Source organism: Plectropomus leopardus, chromosome 2 (assembly GCF_008729295.1).
Source record: "Plectropomus leopardus isolate mb chromosome 2, YSFRI_Pleo_2.0, whole genome shotgun sequence".
Lineage (NCBI taxonomy): Eukaryota > Metazoa > Chordata > Actinopteri > Perciformes > Serranidae > Plectropomus > Plectropomus leopardus.
Window position 1 is genome coordinate 21258083 of NC_056464.1, and position 15841 is coordinate 21273923.

At 40.0% G+C, this 15841-nt stretch overlaps 2 protein-coding genes across 5 annotated transcripts; both read left to right on the forward strand.

Moving 5' to 3' along the window:
* Positions 1 to 1110: 1110 nt before the first annotated feature.
* On the forward strand, positions 1111 to 7328 carry LOC121952328. Of its 4 annotated transcripts, XM_042498939.1 has the most exons (14): positions 1111 to 1230; positions 1477 to 1503; positions 1654 to 1935; positions 2061 to 2357; positions 2857 to 3168; positions 3433 to 3492; positions 3594 to 3647; positions 3755 to 3817; positions 3982 to 4029; positions 4116 to 4166; positions 4375 to 4476; positions 6654 to 6697; positions 6779 to 6920; positions 7026 to 7056. In XM_042498939.1, the coding sequence occupies exons 1-13, from the start codon at positions 1197 to 1199 to the stop codon at positions 6869 to 6871; spliced, it is 1467 nt and encodes a 488-aa protein (XP_042354873.1). In that variant the 5' UTR covers positions 1111 to 1196; the 3' UTR covers positions 6872 to 6920; positions 7026 to 7056. The 4 variants fall into 4 exon arrangements, with proteins under 4 accessions (XP_042354873.1, XP_042354892.1, XP_042354864.1 ...); XM_042498958.1 differs by having other exon boundaries at positions 6657 to 6697; positions 6779 to 7328; XM_042498930.1 differs by having other exon boundaries at positions 1112 to 1230; positions 6779 to 7328.
* A 5933-nt stretch (positions 7329 to 13261) lies between these two features.
* Positions 13262 to 15372, forward strand: LOC121956153. Its single transcript, XM_042504278.1, has 6 exons — positions 13262 to 13485; positions 13611 to 13907; positions 14411 to 14722; positions 14986 to 15045; positions 15147 to 15200; positions 15308 to 15372. Exons 1-6 carry the CDS (start codon positions 13386 to 13388, stop codon positions 15370 to 15372), a joined length of 888 nt encoding a protein of 295 aa, XP_042360212.1. The 5' UTR covers positions 13262 to 13385.
* The last annotated feature ends 469 nt before the right edge of the window (positions 15373 to 15841 follow it).

Here is a 15841-nt window from a genome sequence, read left to right on the forward strand (position 1 = left end):
CTCTCATTGCCCTCCATCAGTATGCATACTATAGGGAAAGTCAACATGATTGGTTCCCATGTCTTTTTGCTGACGCACAATCCTGTTCAAAGATCGTGAATGTTTTGTTAGGAGCAGTCTGTCTCTTTCAAGTTATCCTCCCAAAATATAAGGTAAAACCTCACTACAGTATTAGCCTACTCTAGATATGAGAAGTAAAATGCTGTTGTTATATTATAGATAATTGCATGTTTGTGTTTGTTGTGACGCAAAGCTACTGTCTATATATCTTCATGTGACAAAAATATGTATAAGATTTGTATCTGTATTTGGTTCATAACAGAAGTGGTCGTGGTTTCTATGTAGATTGGTTTAAACTTCCAGCTTCCTTTGCCAGCAAAATTATATGATATTTTAACCATGTAAGTGAATTAATCAAAGCATACACAAACATGTTTATTTGGAAAGATAAGTATAAAATAATAGAGGAGGGGGTAAATGCAGAAATAGATGAATATGCTTTTTTATATTTAAAGAAGGTTGTGTATGTGATGGGAGGAGGTCCAGATAAAAAAAAAAGTTTGTTTGAAAACTATATTTATATATTTTTTAACTATTGACAAAAATCTGAAAAGTTTCCTTGGCTCATTTGCATGCACTTTTGAGACCGTCCCTAACTCAGTTTGTTATTCTAATGTCCCCTGTAAAGTTTAGCGCAGAACGCCTGATATTACTGCTAGAATTCAGAGGTTGTTCATGTCTCTTAGGAGTGCATTATCTGTGTATATCTGAATAATGTATTTGTATTCATTCACAGTTGCTGTAAAAGTAACTCTTTTAGTAAAAACTTAAGTGTTTTATCTGAAGTCTAACTGAAGCTGTTTTTAATTTTGCATAAGTCAGCACTAGTCCTACCAGTTTAGGCTCTTTTAGTGAAGACATGAGTAAAACAAATACGAAAGACCATATGTGATTAAAAACTCTTCTGAAGCAGCTGAACACTGTGGTGGGTACAATCTAAATATACAGCAGGACGTGAACCTTATATGATGTCAAGTCTGTGTGTTTCTGTGGCCTTTCTGTCAGTGTGATTCGCGTCTGATACTTGCTGTGGTTTACCTGACAGTAAGTTCTGCAAAATGATGGCTTTGTATGTCAAAGTCTGTGACGCACAAGTGTAGTCTCGAAAGGATTCTTCCACATTATTCAGCTTGATCATGGCTCAACACCTGCTGATAGTCGTCCTCATGTGTAAGTAAAAACTTCTTGTTTGTTATTAGAACTATTTAAAATGTAGGCAGTTACACAACAATACAGGTATATTTTATTTGCAAGCATCAGATTAATATGTATTGTCAGCCCATTACATATTGATATCAGTATGTTTTGTTACACTTTTTATTAAAGTTAAGAGAAATACAACATTGACATTAAGACTTTACTAGTTACTTTTACATCTGTTTCACTTGTTCTTTCTTTCAATTTCTTTTTAAACAGATTCATTTTCTGAGATGAAAGCACAAGGTCAGTTTCTCTTAATTAGACAAGTTTATACATAGTTTGGCTGAGCAGCACTTTTTGTCTGTTGTCTATTTTGTACATTAAATAACTGTTGCTCATTAGGAATGTTCTTAGCGTAACATTATATAAATAACGTGTATGTCTAATTTTCAGCTCTTCTTCCACCTAAACTGACAGTGACTCCAGCGGTGATCACAGAAACTGAAACGGTCATGTTGAACTGTCAGACTCCACCATCTCTCTCTTTGTCTCAGTGTTATTTTCGCACTGAAAGAGGAAAACCTGTCAAAAGCTTCTCTTGTCTAAAGACATTGACAGGGACTGAGCTGCTGGAGATGACACGTCAGAATTCACCTGCTCAGGTCAAAGTGACATGTTTTTACCTTTACGTGTCTGAATCTCCTGAAAGTGACATGTCCTCCATCATCATTCGAAGTGAGTGAACACCGCTGCTGTGGACAGATAAATTATGTCTTGCTAACATCATAAATTTATTATTACAATGATTTTAAGTAAAATCAATTTCCATCATTTAATCCAACATATACTTATATTTTCAGCATCTCTTCCACCTACACTGACAGTGTATCCGGCGGTGATCAACGACACAGACTCAGTCACTCTGAACTGTCAGACTCCATCAACTGTTTCTGTGTCTCAGTGTTATTTCTACACTTTGAGTGGAAAAGCTGCCAGAGAGCTACCATGTCTGAAGACACTGACAGCGACTGAGCTGCTGAAGACGGCACATCTGAGTTCACCTGCTGAGGTTCAATTGACGTGTTTTTACAACGTAATGGTTGGAGGGTTTTATTATCCATCTCCACACAGTGGCACATCCTCCATCACCATACACAGTGAGTGCTTCTCTCATCTACTACCAGTGTTATATCTGGATACAGTATCAGTCCAAGAAAAGTTGGTGGTGGAATATTTTAGTTTTGAATTTTTTTTAGGTTTTACAGACAAAATAAAGAGAGAAATACAGATTGATCACCTTTTATTTATGTATTTATTCACTTATTTGTATTAAAATACCACCTGTGGGTGAAGCTGATACAGATTTTTCCCCCTACATGTTTGAAATATATCAAATCAAATAAAATTCTGTTAATAAATCTACTTTTTTTGTTAGAGTATTTGTATTCTGAGCGATGATATATTTGATTAAATATCATACTGATCATATTACAAACTTAGATCAGATGAGACACAGAATTATTTTTGCCAGACATGATGTGTGCAGTGCTGGATTTTTGTTTAAAGTCAGCAATGTTTGAAATCACAGACTCATATGAAATTGTACCTGACTGTACAAGAGTGCTTTATATTTAATACCTTTTAATCTTTTTATAGGTCATAAACCAAAGATGAGTGGAGAATATTTTCCTGGGGACTCTGTTGTCTTCGTTTGCATTCTGCCTGGATTTGCGAATGAAAACACTAGATGTAACCTGTACTTTGGAGAAGCAACTCATCCAGAGCTAACAAGAAAAACAATGAAGAAAATGAACTCCAAAAATCAATGGTTCTGCCACTTTACTCTTAAAATGAATGAATTGCTGAGAAGTCTTCGTACAGTTCAACAAAGTGATGCCAGCTGTGATTACAGTTTGGGAAGTGACCCCAACTCTTTGTCCCCTCGCAGTGATCGATACAGTCTGACTGGTAAGATGTGAATACACGTGCTACACTTATACAACATGTGCACTGAAATAGATTTATTAATAAAGTGTATTCTGACTGTGTAAAATTAGATAAACACCATAAAATAATTATGGCATATATAAAGCATACCTATGCATTCACATGGTCACAATTGCATTTGAAAAAGAGTCTGTTTTCTGGTCTCTAGTTTTGTGAAAATAACTACTTAAGTAGTTTTCCTGACACTTTATTGACAAGTACCAAATTCATCTTCTTTTATTGTAGATATTGTGGAAAAAGAGCCACACGTGACGCCAGCTATGCCAACACTAATGATGACCACAGGTTAAACATGTCATACATTTAAACAGAAATCCAGATCATTGTCAGAAACCACTTACCATATTTGTTATTTTAAAAGTTTAAAAAGTTTTTTTTTCCCACAGATCTGACTGTTAGCAGCCCTCGTGCTTTCACTACTGGACCTCCCGTGACATTAGGTAACAGATTTTAAGATAGGGAGGCCTACTGAGTGTGAATGAATTAAAAAATGACGTGTTTCTGAGTGTTATTATTATTTTAAAATATGCTTTTCTTCATTCATCAGGGTGGACTGTTACAACACCACACAGCACTGGTAGTTTTTCTACTTCAGCAAAAACAGAATCAGGTAATGTAATTCTTTAAATTTTCAAAGATTCACCCTAATACTTCAATCTTCTCTTAAATATACTCTTGCTTAATATCCATAATGGGAAAATGTTCATAAAAAGTAATTATCTTGTTATCAGTGCACGCTGAAGTGATGTTCACTGATTGGTTACTCACACACAGACACCAGTATGACTCTTATGACCCCAGAATCTAGTGATGGAACAACAGGTACACTAAGGATTTTTATTATTGCATGAAAATGCCACCATGCATCACTGTGGATGTTTTAAAAACATCTGTGACTGTGCACTTAGGGTCGAGTGTTAGCACGACTGACGCTGCAACCCCTCAGAGAATAGCTTTAGGTGAGTATGTGTTATTATGTTATGTACAATTATTTACTATTTGAAATCAATGATTAAATTATCTTTGCAACCTAATTACCTTTTAATGCACTTTGGTGTGCACTTTTATTGGTGGTTGAAAAACTGTTGTTAGCACAGGACTGTCTTCCTGCTTTTGCTTAATGTGAGAAGTGAGACTTACTGGGTCATGGCCTCTGTTGTTTCTAAGCAGAAACGATATGGAGATCTGTCGCAGTTGTGACTGGTTGTGGAATAATTATGGGTGTCATCTTGCTGGTTTCTGCGGTTCTCTGCAACAAAAAAAGAACAGGTGAGAAATGTTGACGTGCTTGTCTCAGAAAGTCAGAATCAGTTTTTTATATTGCTGCTCTTGTTCTTTAACTGTTTTAAAAAGTTTGTCTCTGATTACTAAAAGTAAGTTGGCTCTATAACTTATATTTTCACAATCATTGCATTTCAAGATTTGCTATGTTTGAGATGATTTAACAACTACTTGATATCAGCACCAAAAAAAAAGCTACTTCTTTAGTACGTAACACTCAAAGAATTTGCCATTTATAGCAAATGGTTATCAATAACATTTAGCAAAAAAAGGATTGCTCTTTAAAGGAGGGTCTCAAAGAACCCAAAGGCATTAAACTTAAGTTAAAACAACAACACCAAGAATTTTGCACACGAGAAAATGATTTGTGAAAGCAGCAGCAGCAAACATCATTGGCATAAATTAAAAAGAAAATATGAGTAAGTGTCAGGTTATAACAGCCAGACAGCTGATAGCTAGACAGCTGGTGGAGGAGCTGTTAACAGTGAAGCATGAATGATACAGATGAAAGGTGTCAGCTAATGGAGGTGCAGCTTTAGTGCTCTCTCTGAACTCATACTATTTTTCATTTAGGTTAACACTGACCACACAGTTGTGCTAAACAAACACTCTTGCTGGGTTCCTTGAATGTTTTTGCAGTTTCCCAGTAACAGAGTGCAGTGCAGCTTCACATTTGTTCAGTTTATTAGAGCTCATGTAGTTCACTGCTACTAAAATATCAGCCAGGAAATCACCAGCTTATGGTAACCAAACACACAAGCCCTGCAGCTCAAACATAAATAAAAATCTAGCGCTTGTGGGAAACCACTGCTGCACTGAAACAAAAATAACCTCCCTTGCTCAGGTCTAAGACTCTTTTTCACATGAGCAAAATATTGAATGACAAGAGATGATACTGTGAAGAAGTGTTCGGTTTCAAGAATCTCTCACTACATTCTCCATAAACACCAATCAGCCAAAAACATTAAAATCACAAGTAAAGTGAATAACACTGATCATTTTGTTACAATACAATGTTCTTGGAAAACTTCAGATCTTAGCATTCATGTGGATATCACTTAACATGCAGCACACATTTAAACACTGTTGCAGACAAAGCACACCCCTCATGGCAACACCTGGTCGCTTCACCATGTGGCCAGCCCATTCTCACTCCAAACTCGTCACATAAGTCCGCTATGTCAGTACTTTCGGTGTAAAAGCGTGACACCAAAAGCCACCTCATCATAAAACCAGAATGTGGCTGGATGGCGTCAGATGAGAATGTGCTTAGATAGAACCGGTGTCGTTGTTATTATATGTCGTACGATGGTTGGACTGCACTGGGCGCGACTACATGCAATGCGCACGGGTAGCATCACTTGAGGACGTGGCCAGAGAAGAACCGGTTGTGATTACATGAAACACTGAGGGACAGCGTCAAATAATAATGCTGCCAGTAACAACATCATATAAGGTGTGTGATAGATAGATAAGATAGATAAGAGGGAAGGTGGATAAGGCCCACAAACAACTGACTTTCATGCAGGAGTCCAGAGTTTACTTCCTGTGTAAGTGTGTGGTTTTTTTTCTACACCTTACCATGTGCCTCTTTTGCCTAAACCTAACCTTCTGTGACTTTGTTGCCCAATCATAACCATCATGATGGTCCCCTTGGTTGCCACGTGCTGCTGTGTAAACATAAGGTACGTTCCGTGTGATCCCACCATGTGGATTGTTGACATCATGGTAATGGCGTCTCGGCACATAAACAGCTGAAGCAGAAGGATACTTAAAATGTCATCAGCAGATGCAGAGGGTCACTGACAGAGAGGCACCATGTGATTAGTTGGGGTGAGAAAATGTTGACCTGATTGAAGTGTGGCTTATGTGTATCACTGGCAGCGCCCTCTAACACACAAGGTCTTGTCCAAGTCCCACAGTAGCCAATTAATCACGCTGCACCCTTTACATTCTCGTTAGGACAGTGAAGTATGGTTGAGTGGGCTTTTACTGCTTTAAGAGTGTACCTTCATCAGAAATGTGCCCACAGGACAACAGACCAGCTTTATCAGTTACATTGGTTGCCTTGGGCAACTGGTCACAAAGACCAGGTGCATGCACAGCCCAGTGACACTGGGTATGTGTGAATACAGTTATCTTACTCTGTGTGTCTTTCTCACTAGCAGGTCCTGTGGGAGTGAAAAGGCAAGAACCTCAAAAAGAGACTGTAAGTCTGACAGGTCAATATTAAATACATTTTACATACATATATTAATAGATGTCACAGTTGGATCCTTTCTTTTCCCAGAATGACTTATACCATTTGTACTCCACCATTGCTGAAGAGCCAGCCGCATCAGACCTGAAGGGTGTAACGTACAGCACAGTGCAGTCACACTGAAACTGTTTCATATGTAATAGAGGAAGAGAAGCAGACAGCCAAAATAACTGTAACTGAAATCTAAACCTTGTTTTTGAAGTTGACTTGTATAATCCAGAATAAGGATACTGTAATGTCATTCATTTATTCATTCATAACCGCTTGTCCTCGTAAGGGTCGCGGAGGTGCTGGAGCCAATCCCAGCTGTCATCGGGTGGAAGGCGGGGTACACCCTGGACAGGTCGCCAGACTATCACAGGGCGATACTGTAATGTGTTTTCCTTAAACTTTTAACAGACCTTTCCAAGTTTTACAACTATATCCAATTTTCAAGTTGAGGTTTATGATGTACAAAGCACAGCATGGGTGCCAAACTGCCTTTTAATTGTATTTAATTGTATTGTAATTGAAGATCAAGATTTAAAAATGTATTTAGTTTTACTCTTATATTTTATGACTAAAGCAAACTTTTACTCAACTCCTGTTTGTAATTTTTGTTTTCAAATGTGTTTTCTGTTAAATTTTGATCATATTTTTGTGTAACTGGATATATTTTTTCCTGAGACTTCTGTGACTATGCATTATGAATAAATGTATGTGAATATACACGTTACCACTATGCTGTATGTCTATGTTTTAGCCCACATCCTCTCATTATTATCATGAAGTTTTAAAGTTCAGACTTCTGAGCTCAGGGCTCTCAGAAGAAACAGTTGCTTGGTTTGCAAGCTATCTTAGTAATCGGTCTCAATGCATTTGGTATGACGGTCTATGCGCTGATATTATATCTGTCTACAAGGGTGTGCCGCAGGGTTCTGTTTCAGGTCTGCTTTTATTTACTATTCATGTGAATAATCTAGGTCAAAATGTGTTAACTGCTGCTTATATTTTTATGCTGATGACACTGTTGTATACTTCTGTGTGGCAACTCTTGTACACATTGTTGAATACTTGCAAAATTCTTTTGTCGTTGTCCAAAATACACTGCATAAGCTAAAACTTGTTCTTAATGCGGATAAGACCAAGTTTATGTTGTTTACCAACTCAAAGACTAGGTCATAAAATGTTCCTGTGGTGGTCACTGTGGATGGAAAGGTGATTGTTAACTCTTACAAATACCTGAGTATTTGATTTATGACTCTACAATTCTACAAACACTTTTATCCAAAGCGACAACACAAGCAAGAATTTAGACTTAAGGAAAAAACCCTTAGTAAGTGCAAAAAGTGCTTCAGGTGTGATTGGTCACAGGTATTGCTGTCTAGTGGCAGAAGAAGTGCCCCCCCCCCTTTTTTTTTTTTTGGAAACCAAAGTAATAACCAGTAGCGATCTCAGCATCTGAGATTCAACAATCTCAGTATCACTACTTACGATAACAATCAACATACAACATCACACAACTTTGTCAGTGCTAGATAATCATTAAGTGTTGGGTTTGGACCATCTGACTTAATCTACCCCAAAGGGCAAAGAAGAGAAGAGTCAGGTTAAGTGCCTAGGTGTTCTCAGAACAATTGAGTTTTCAATTGTCTCTTAAAAGTAGAAAGGGACACAGCAGAACGCACAGAGTTTGGAAGTTTGTTCCACCATTTGGGAACAACAGAAGAGAAGAGTCTGGCTAGAGATTTAGAGCCGTGCTGGGCTGGAAGCACCAGGCGTCTTTCGCATGCAGAGCGTAGTGGGCGAGAAGGAGAGTAGACCTGCATCAGGGATTCCAGGTAGGCTGGAGCAGTTCTTGTGACTGTTTTGTAAACCAAGAGAAGTGCTTTGAATTTGATTCTGGCTGCCACTGGAAGCCAGTGAAGAGAAATTAGCAGCGGGGTGACATGTGCTCTTTTGGGCTGGTTGAAGACCAGACGTGCTGCTGCATCCTGGATCATCTGAAGAGGTTTGAATGAGCATACAGGGAGGCCTGCCAGAAGAGAGTTGCAGTAGTCAATGCGTGAGATCACAAGAGCCTGAACCAGAAGCTGTGTGGCCTGTTGGGTCAGGAAGGGTCTGATCTTCCTGATGTTGTAGAGGGCATAACGAGAAGACCGAGAAACTGAGGCCACATGAACCTTAAAGGTCAGCTGGTCATCAATCATGACACCCAGGTTTCTGGCTGAGTTTGTGGGCACAAGTAGGCTCGAGTCTAGTTGGACACTGATCCGAGGCTGAACAGATGGACAAGCTGGAAAGACCATGAGTTCGGTCTTAGACAGATTTAGCTGAAGGTCTTGTTCCTTCATCCATGTGGAGATATCAGCCAGACACGCTGATATCCGAGCTGAGACCGTTCTGTCATCAGGTGGAAAGGAGAGGAAGAGCTGAGTGTCATCAGCATAGCAGTGGTAGGAGAAACCATGGGAGTGGATCACTGCACCGAGTGAGGTGGTGTACAGAGAGAAGAGTAGGGGACCAAGCACTGACCCCTGAGGAACCCCTTTCGATAGGCCATGTGACCTAGACACCTCTCCTCGCCATGACACTCTGAAGGATCTGCCTGTGAGGTAGGACTTGAACCACCATAGGACAGAACCTGAGATGCCGAGCTCAGAGAGTGTGGAGAGGAGGATTTGATGGTTCACCGTGTCAAAGGCAGCAGACCGGTCCAGCAGCAGTAGGACAGAGGATTGACCAGCAGCTCGAGCCAGTCTCAGTGACTCAGTGTCTGACAGGAGTGCAGTCTCAGTGGAATGGGCACACCTGAAGCCAGACTGAAAGGAGTCAAGTAGGTTGTTGTTCCACAAGTGTTCAGAGACCTGGTTAAATACTGCGCGCTCCAGTATTTTCGACAGAAATGGTAGAAGTGAGACTGGCCTGTAGTTTTCAACATGGGCGGGGTTGAGATTAGGCTTTTTGAGCAGTGGGGTGACATGGGCTTGCTTAAAAGTAGCAGGAAAAGTGCCAGTTTTTAGGGAGGAATTGACAATGTGTGTGACTGCAGGTTTGATAGTGGGCAGGATGGTCTGCAGGATGCGGGTGGGTATTGGATCGAGAGGACATGTTGTAGGTTTTGAGCTCAGAAGAAGTCTGGAGACCTCATCCTCGGTCAGAGGAACAAAAGAGCAGAGTGAAGCGGCAGTAGTGGGTTTGAGCTGACTGGGCTGGTCAGGCTCAGAGAACTGGTTGCTGACTGCAGCCATCTTTTCAGTGAAAAGGGAGGCAAACATGTCTGGAGTCAGTGTAGTGGAAGGCTGAGCAGCTGGAGGAGAAAGCAAGGAGTTAAACACCATAAACAGTTTTCTGGAATCAGTAGCAGCACAGATCTTGTTCTGATAGAAGGCTTTCTTAGCGGACTGCAAGGAAGAGGTAAAGGAAGCAAGTTTCTGTTTGTATGAGGACAAATCAGTGGGTTCTTGGGATTTATGCCACTTTCTTTCTGCTGCCCTGAGTCCAGTTCTTTGTTCTCTCAGAACTTCAGAGAGCCATGGACTTGGTTGTTTTTTCTTGGCTGGTTTGGACACAAGGGGGCAGAATTTGTCCAGAGAGGATGCCAGAGAGGAACAGAGTGTTTCTGTAGCCTCATTAACAGAAAGTGAGGAGAAGTGTGAGTGGTCAGGCAGGACAGAGCTCACCTCATCAGACAGCTGTGCTGCTGTGAGGGACTTATGGTTTCTGCGGAGGGAAATTTTCTGAGTGGGTGTCTGCAATTGTGGAAAGGTAGCTGCAAATTTTTACCAAGAAATGGTCTGACAGGTGTAGTGGGGTAACTGTCACATCTGCTATGGAGCAGTTATGAGTCAGCACCAAGTCAAGGACTTTACCAGCTTTGTGGGTGGGAGGAGAAGGAGCTAGTACAAGTGCAAAGGAGGAGAGGCGTGCCAGAAAGTTGTTTGCCAGAGTACTGTCAATGTGAATGTTCATGTCTCCCATGACAATCAGTGGTGTGCCATCATCAGGGATGTCAGAGAGTAACATGTCCATTTCAGAGACAAAGCCATCCAGATTACCCCCTGGTGGGCGGTACACAACCAGAATATATGCTTTGATGGGAGCAGTGACATTAAGAACATGATATTCAAATGTTGTGTTGCTGCTCAACGGGCGCAGTGTGGAGAAAGACCAGTTGTCAGGAATGAGCACGCCAGCACCGCCTCCTTGTCCAGTGGAGCGAGGGGTGTGGCTTAGCGTAGCGGACTCAGAGAGTGCAGCTGGTGTAGCTGAGTTTTCTGGGCGGATCCATGTCTCAGTCAGGGCTAGGACCTGAATGTCTGAGAGTTTCACCAGTGAACTGATGAATTCTGTCTTGTTAACTGCGGACTGACAGTTCCATAGAGACCAAAGGTAACTGAGTATGGGCTGGGACCACTTTCTGGGAGAGCGGACAGGTTTTGCGGATTGCGTGTACGGCAGACTGTGCGTCTTTTCCGGTTGCCAACAATGACTGGGATGCGTGAGAGACACATTGTGCGTTAGACTGAAAACAGACAGGCGGCAGCGGTAGTCGGTGTCCTTGCTCGGTGGACTCGCGCAGGTAGACTCGCAGGTCTTTACCCTGTGTGGTCTTCACACTTTGTGGGCTGACACTTTCGCTGACGCTCAAGCGCAGTCTGTGCCTTTTTAGGTACCTGAACTCAGTCACAGCTGTTTCCAACTTGACTGATTGCGCCCAGCTGAACCGCCCCTGTCTGGTTTCACTTGGGCAATCAATAGAGGGTGTGACCCGTGTCAGCTGACCTCACCTATTGTTGCAGAGAGAAACTGAAAGTCCAGTGCTAAGCACTTAACAACCCCCCAACACAAAAACAAACCCAAGCAAGATTCACCTTACCTAAGCTGGCTCAACCTTCTTCTGTCTAAGATTCAGTGCTTGTTCCCTTAATTTGAAACCACATGTGTTCTACCAGATAAAAAGCTGAGGCTAAAACTGTGTTTTTATTTTCAAAACAAGTTGTGTTTTACTTTTAATGTAAAAAAGCTTCTTGTCGCTGCAAATTTTTTACTGTGTTGGACCACGGTGATCTTTTGTACATGCATGCCTCTGCTCAGTGTCGTCATGTGTTTGATACAGCTCTGAATCACCATTGTGAGTTGTACTCTTGGGTAGGATGGCCTGCTCTGGGAACCGTTTGGCTCTTGCATTGGTACACCTTTATATATAAGGCAGTTCTTGGTCTGCTCCCACACTACCTATGTGTTTTTATCACACAAAAGTACCAGACGGTATTCAAGAGCCAAAACTGGTTTAAGAGAGGATGGGAGGTGTCGGCCAAGATACTCCTCACTTTTTTCCTCTTCCCCTCTGTAAAGAGTTGAGTCAAGGGCTTTTTAGGCTCACCAGCTATTTTTCTCACTGACACAATTCTAGAAAGTTCTTAGATGTGCAGTTACTGTGACTGTGCCAGGCAGGAAGGTGAAAAGTTAAAACACTCTATTTTTTTTTAAAGATTATTCTTTTGGGCTTTTATGCCTTTAATGTATAGGAAAGACTTAGTGTGAAAGGGGAAGAAAGAGATAGGGGGCGACATGCAGCAAAGGCCTGAGGCCGGAGTCAAACCTGCGGCTGCTGCAGCGAGGACACAACCTCTGTACATGAGGAGCTTGCTCTAGCTGCTAGGCCACCAGACGCCCCAAGTTAAAACACTCTCAACCATAGTTTTGTACACTAGTTCTTAAATCTGCTGACTAACACTGAGGCAAATATAGTTAGTTTCTTAAAGTTTCTTGAAAAATTGGCTTCAATTTTGCACAAGTCAGTACTGTTATTACCAGTTTAGAAAAAGCAACAAGTAAAACAAACAATAAGAAAGACAAGTAGAACGCAATTTATGAAAAGCGGTTAGCCAACACTGCAGTGGGTGTGACCTAAATATACAGTGCCCCAAACATACTAGGGCTTTATAAAGCCTTCTGATGCTAACTGTGGTTTTCCTGAGAGCAAGTTCTTCTAAATGACAGTTTAGTTTGTCAAAGTTTACATAGCCAGACACACAACTGTTTGAAGGATTATTCACATTCACATTATTCAGCTTGATCATGGCTCAACACCTGCTGATAGTTGTCCTCTTTTGTAAGTTATACCTTTGTCTGTTTAATCCATTTTAAATGTAGGCAGTTACAGAAAAATACAGGTATATTTTATGTGCAAGCCTCCGATTAAAATGTACTGTCAGCTCGTTGTATATTGGTATCAGTGTGCTTCATTACACTTTTTAAGGTTCAGAGAAAGAGTTAGTTACTATTACATCTGTTTCACTTGTAAATGCGATTTCTTTTACAAATTCCTTTTCTGAGACAAAAGCAGAAGGTCAGTCTCTCTTCATTTGAAAAGTTTAAATACGGTTTGGCTGAACCACACTTCTTCTCTGTTTTCTATGTTGTACATAAAATAACAGTTGCTGTTTATCTCTAAATTCTCTAATTTTCAGCTCTTCTTCCACTTAAACTGACAGTGACTCCAGCGGTGATCACAGAAACTGAAACGGTCACGTTGAACTGTCAGACTCCATCATCTCTCTCTTTGTCTCAGTGTTATTTTCGCACTGAAAGAGGAAAACCTGTCAAAAGCTTCTCTTGTCTAAAGACATTGACAGGGACTGAGCTGCTGGAGATGACACGTCAGAGTTCACCTGCTCAGGTCAAAGTGACATGTTTTTACCTTAACGTGTCTCAATCTCCTGAAAGTGACATGTCCTCCATCATCATTCGAAGTGAGTGAACACCGCTGCTGTGGACAGATAAATTATGTCTTGCTAACATCATAAATTTATTATTACAATGATTTTAAGTAAAATCAATTTCCATCATTTAATCCAACATATACTTATATTTTCAGCATCTCTTCCACCTACACTGACAGTGTATCCGGCGGTGATCAACGACACAGACTCAGTCACTCTGAACTGTCAGACTCCATCAACTGTTTCTGTGTCTCAGTGTTATTTCTACACTTTGAGTGGAAAAGCTGCCAGAGAGCTACCATGTCTGAAGACACTGACAGCGACTGAGCTGCTGAAGACGGCACATCTGAGTTCACCTGCTGAGGTTCAATTGACGTGTTTTTACAACGTAATGGTTGGAGGGTTTTATTATCCATCTCCACACAGTGGCACATCCTCCATCACCATACACAGTGAGTGACTGCTTCTCTCATCTACTACCAGCGTTATATCTGGATACAGTATCAGTCCAAGAAAAGTTGGTGGTGGAATATTTTAGTTTTGAATTTTTTTTAGGTTTTACAGACAAAATAAAGAGAGAAATACAGATTGATCACCTTTTATTTATGTATTTATTCACTTATTTGTATTAAAATACCACCTGTGGGTGAAGCTGATACAGATTTTTCCCCCTACATGTTTGAAATATATCAAATCAAATAAAATTATGTTAATAAATCTACTTTTTTTGTTAGAGTATTTGTATTCTGAGCGATGATATATTTGATTAAATATCATACTGATCATATTACAAACTTAGATCAGATGACACACAGAATTATTTTTGCCAGACATGATGTGTGCGGTGCTGGATTTTTGTTTAAAGTCAGCAATGTTTGAAATCACAGACTCATATGAAATTGTACCTGACTGTACAAGAGTGCTTTATATTTAATACCTTTTAATCTTTTTATAGGTCATAAACCAAAGATGAGTGGAGAATATTTTCCTGGTGACTCTGTTGTCTTCATTTGCATTCCGCCTGGATTTGCGAATGAAAACACTAGATGTAACCTGTACTTTGGAGAAGCAACTCATCCAGAGCTAACAAGAAAAACAATGAAGAAAATGAACTCCAAAAATCAATGGTTCTGCCACTTTACTCTTAAAATGAATGAATTGCTGAGAAGTCTTCGTACAGTTCAACAAAGTGATGCCAGCTGTGATTACAGTTTGGGAAGTGACCCCAACTCTTTGTCCCCTCGCAGTGATCGATACAGTCTGACTGGTAAGATGTGAATACACGTGCTACACTTATACAACATGTGCACTGAAATAGATTTATTAATAAAGTGTATTCTGACTGTGTAAAATTAGATAAACACCATAAAATAATTATGGCATATATAAAGCATACCTATGCATTCACATGGTCACAATTGCATTTGAAAAGAGTCTGTTTTCTGGTCTCTAGTTTTGTGAAAATAACTACTTAAGTAGTTTTCCTGACACTTTATTGACAAGTACCAAATTCATCTTCTTTTATTGTAGATATTGTGGAAAAAGAGCCACACGTGACGCCAGCTATGCCAACACTAATGATGACCACAGGTTAAACATGTCATACATTTAAACAGAAATCCAGATCATTGTCAGAAACCACTTACCATATTTGTTATTTTAAAAGTTTAAAAAGTTTTTTTTTCCCACAGATCTGACTGTTAGCAGCCCTCGTGCTTTCACTACTGGACCTCCCGTGACATTAGGTAACAGATTTTAAGATAGGGAGGCCTACTGAGTGTGAATGAATTAAAAAATGACGTGTTTCTGAGTGTTATTATTATTTTAAAATGTGTTTTTCTTCATTCATCAGGGTGGACTGTTACAACACCACACAGCACTGGTAGTTTTTCTACTTCAGTAAAAAATATATACTGACAAATATATACTCAAATACATAATATTTACACATGAAATCGACAGCTTCAAAAAAAGAAAAAGAAAAGAGTCGAGCCTGACACAGAATATGCAAACATTTATTATGACCACAGGGAGGACATGTTATACTTTTGAATAGAAATACAGAACATTATCACACATAAATTACTGTATTTGTTATTTGGAAAATTTCAAATGTTTTTTTTTATTCACTAGGTATGACTGTTGGCAGCCCTCCTGCTTTTAGTCCTGTGACTCCTCCAAAACAACCAACAGGTGACAAAACTTCTGATATATTTGTTGTGGTTTTAATTAAACTGCAAATCATATGTGTTCCTGAGTTTTGTGAATATTTTGAATTTTTTCTCGTTTACTCAGGTCAGACTGTTGGTATGCCAAGTCACACTGGTAGATCTTTCGCTACGTTGGTAGCATCAGTGAAACCAGAAAAAGGTGATATAAATCGTCA

What these genes read in the sequence shown, in the direction of transcription:
- LOC121952328 (XM_042498939.1), top strand. Translation starts at nt 1,197, where the DNA reads ATGGCTCAACACCTGCTGATAGTCGTCCTCATGT. An exon ending in GTCCTCCATCATCATTCGAA is followed by an intron (nt 1,936 to 2,060) that starts GTGAGTGAACAC and finishes TTATATTTTCAG; the next exon opens with CATCTCTTCCACCTACACTG. An exon ending in ATCTAGTGATGGAACAACAG is followed by an intron (nt 4,030 to 4,115) that starts GTACACTAAGGA and finishes CTGTGCACTTAG; the next exon opens with GGTCGAGTGTTAGCACGACT.
- LOC121956153 (XM_042504278.1), top strand. Translation starts at nt 13,386, where the DNA reads ATGACACGTCAGAGTTCACCTGCTCAGGTCAAAGTGACATGTTTTTAC. An exon ending in AACACTAATGATGACCACAG is followed by an intron (nt 15,046 to 15,146) that starts GTTAAACATGTC and finishes TTTTTCCCACAG; the next exon opens with ATCTGACTGTTAGCAGCCCT. An exon ending in TGGACCTCCCGTGACATTAG is followed by an intron (nt 15,201 to 15,307) that starts GTAACAGATTTT and finishes TTCATTCATCAG; the next exon opens with GGTGGACTGTTACAACACCA.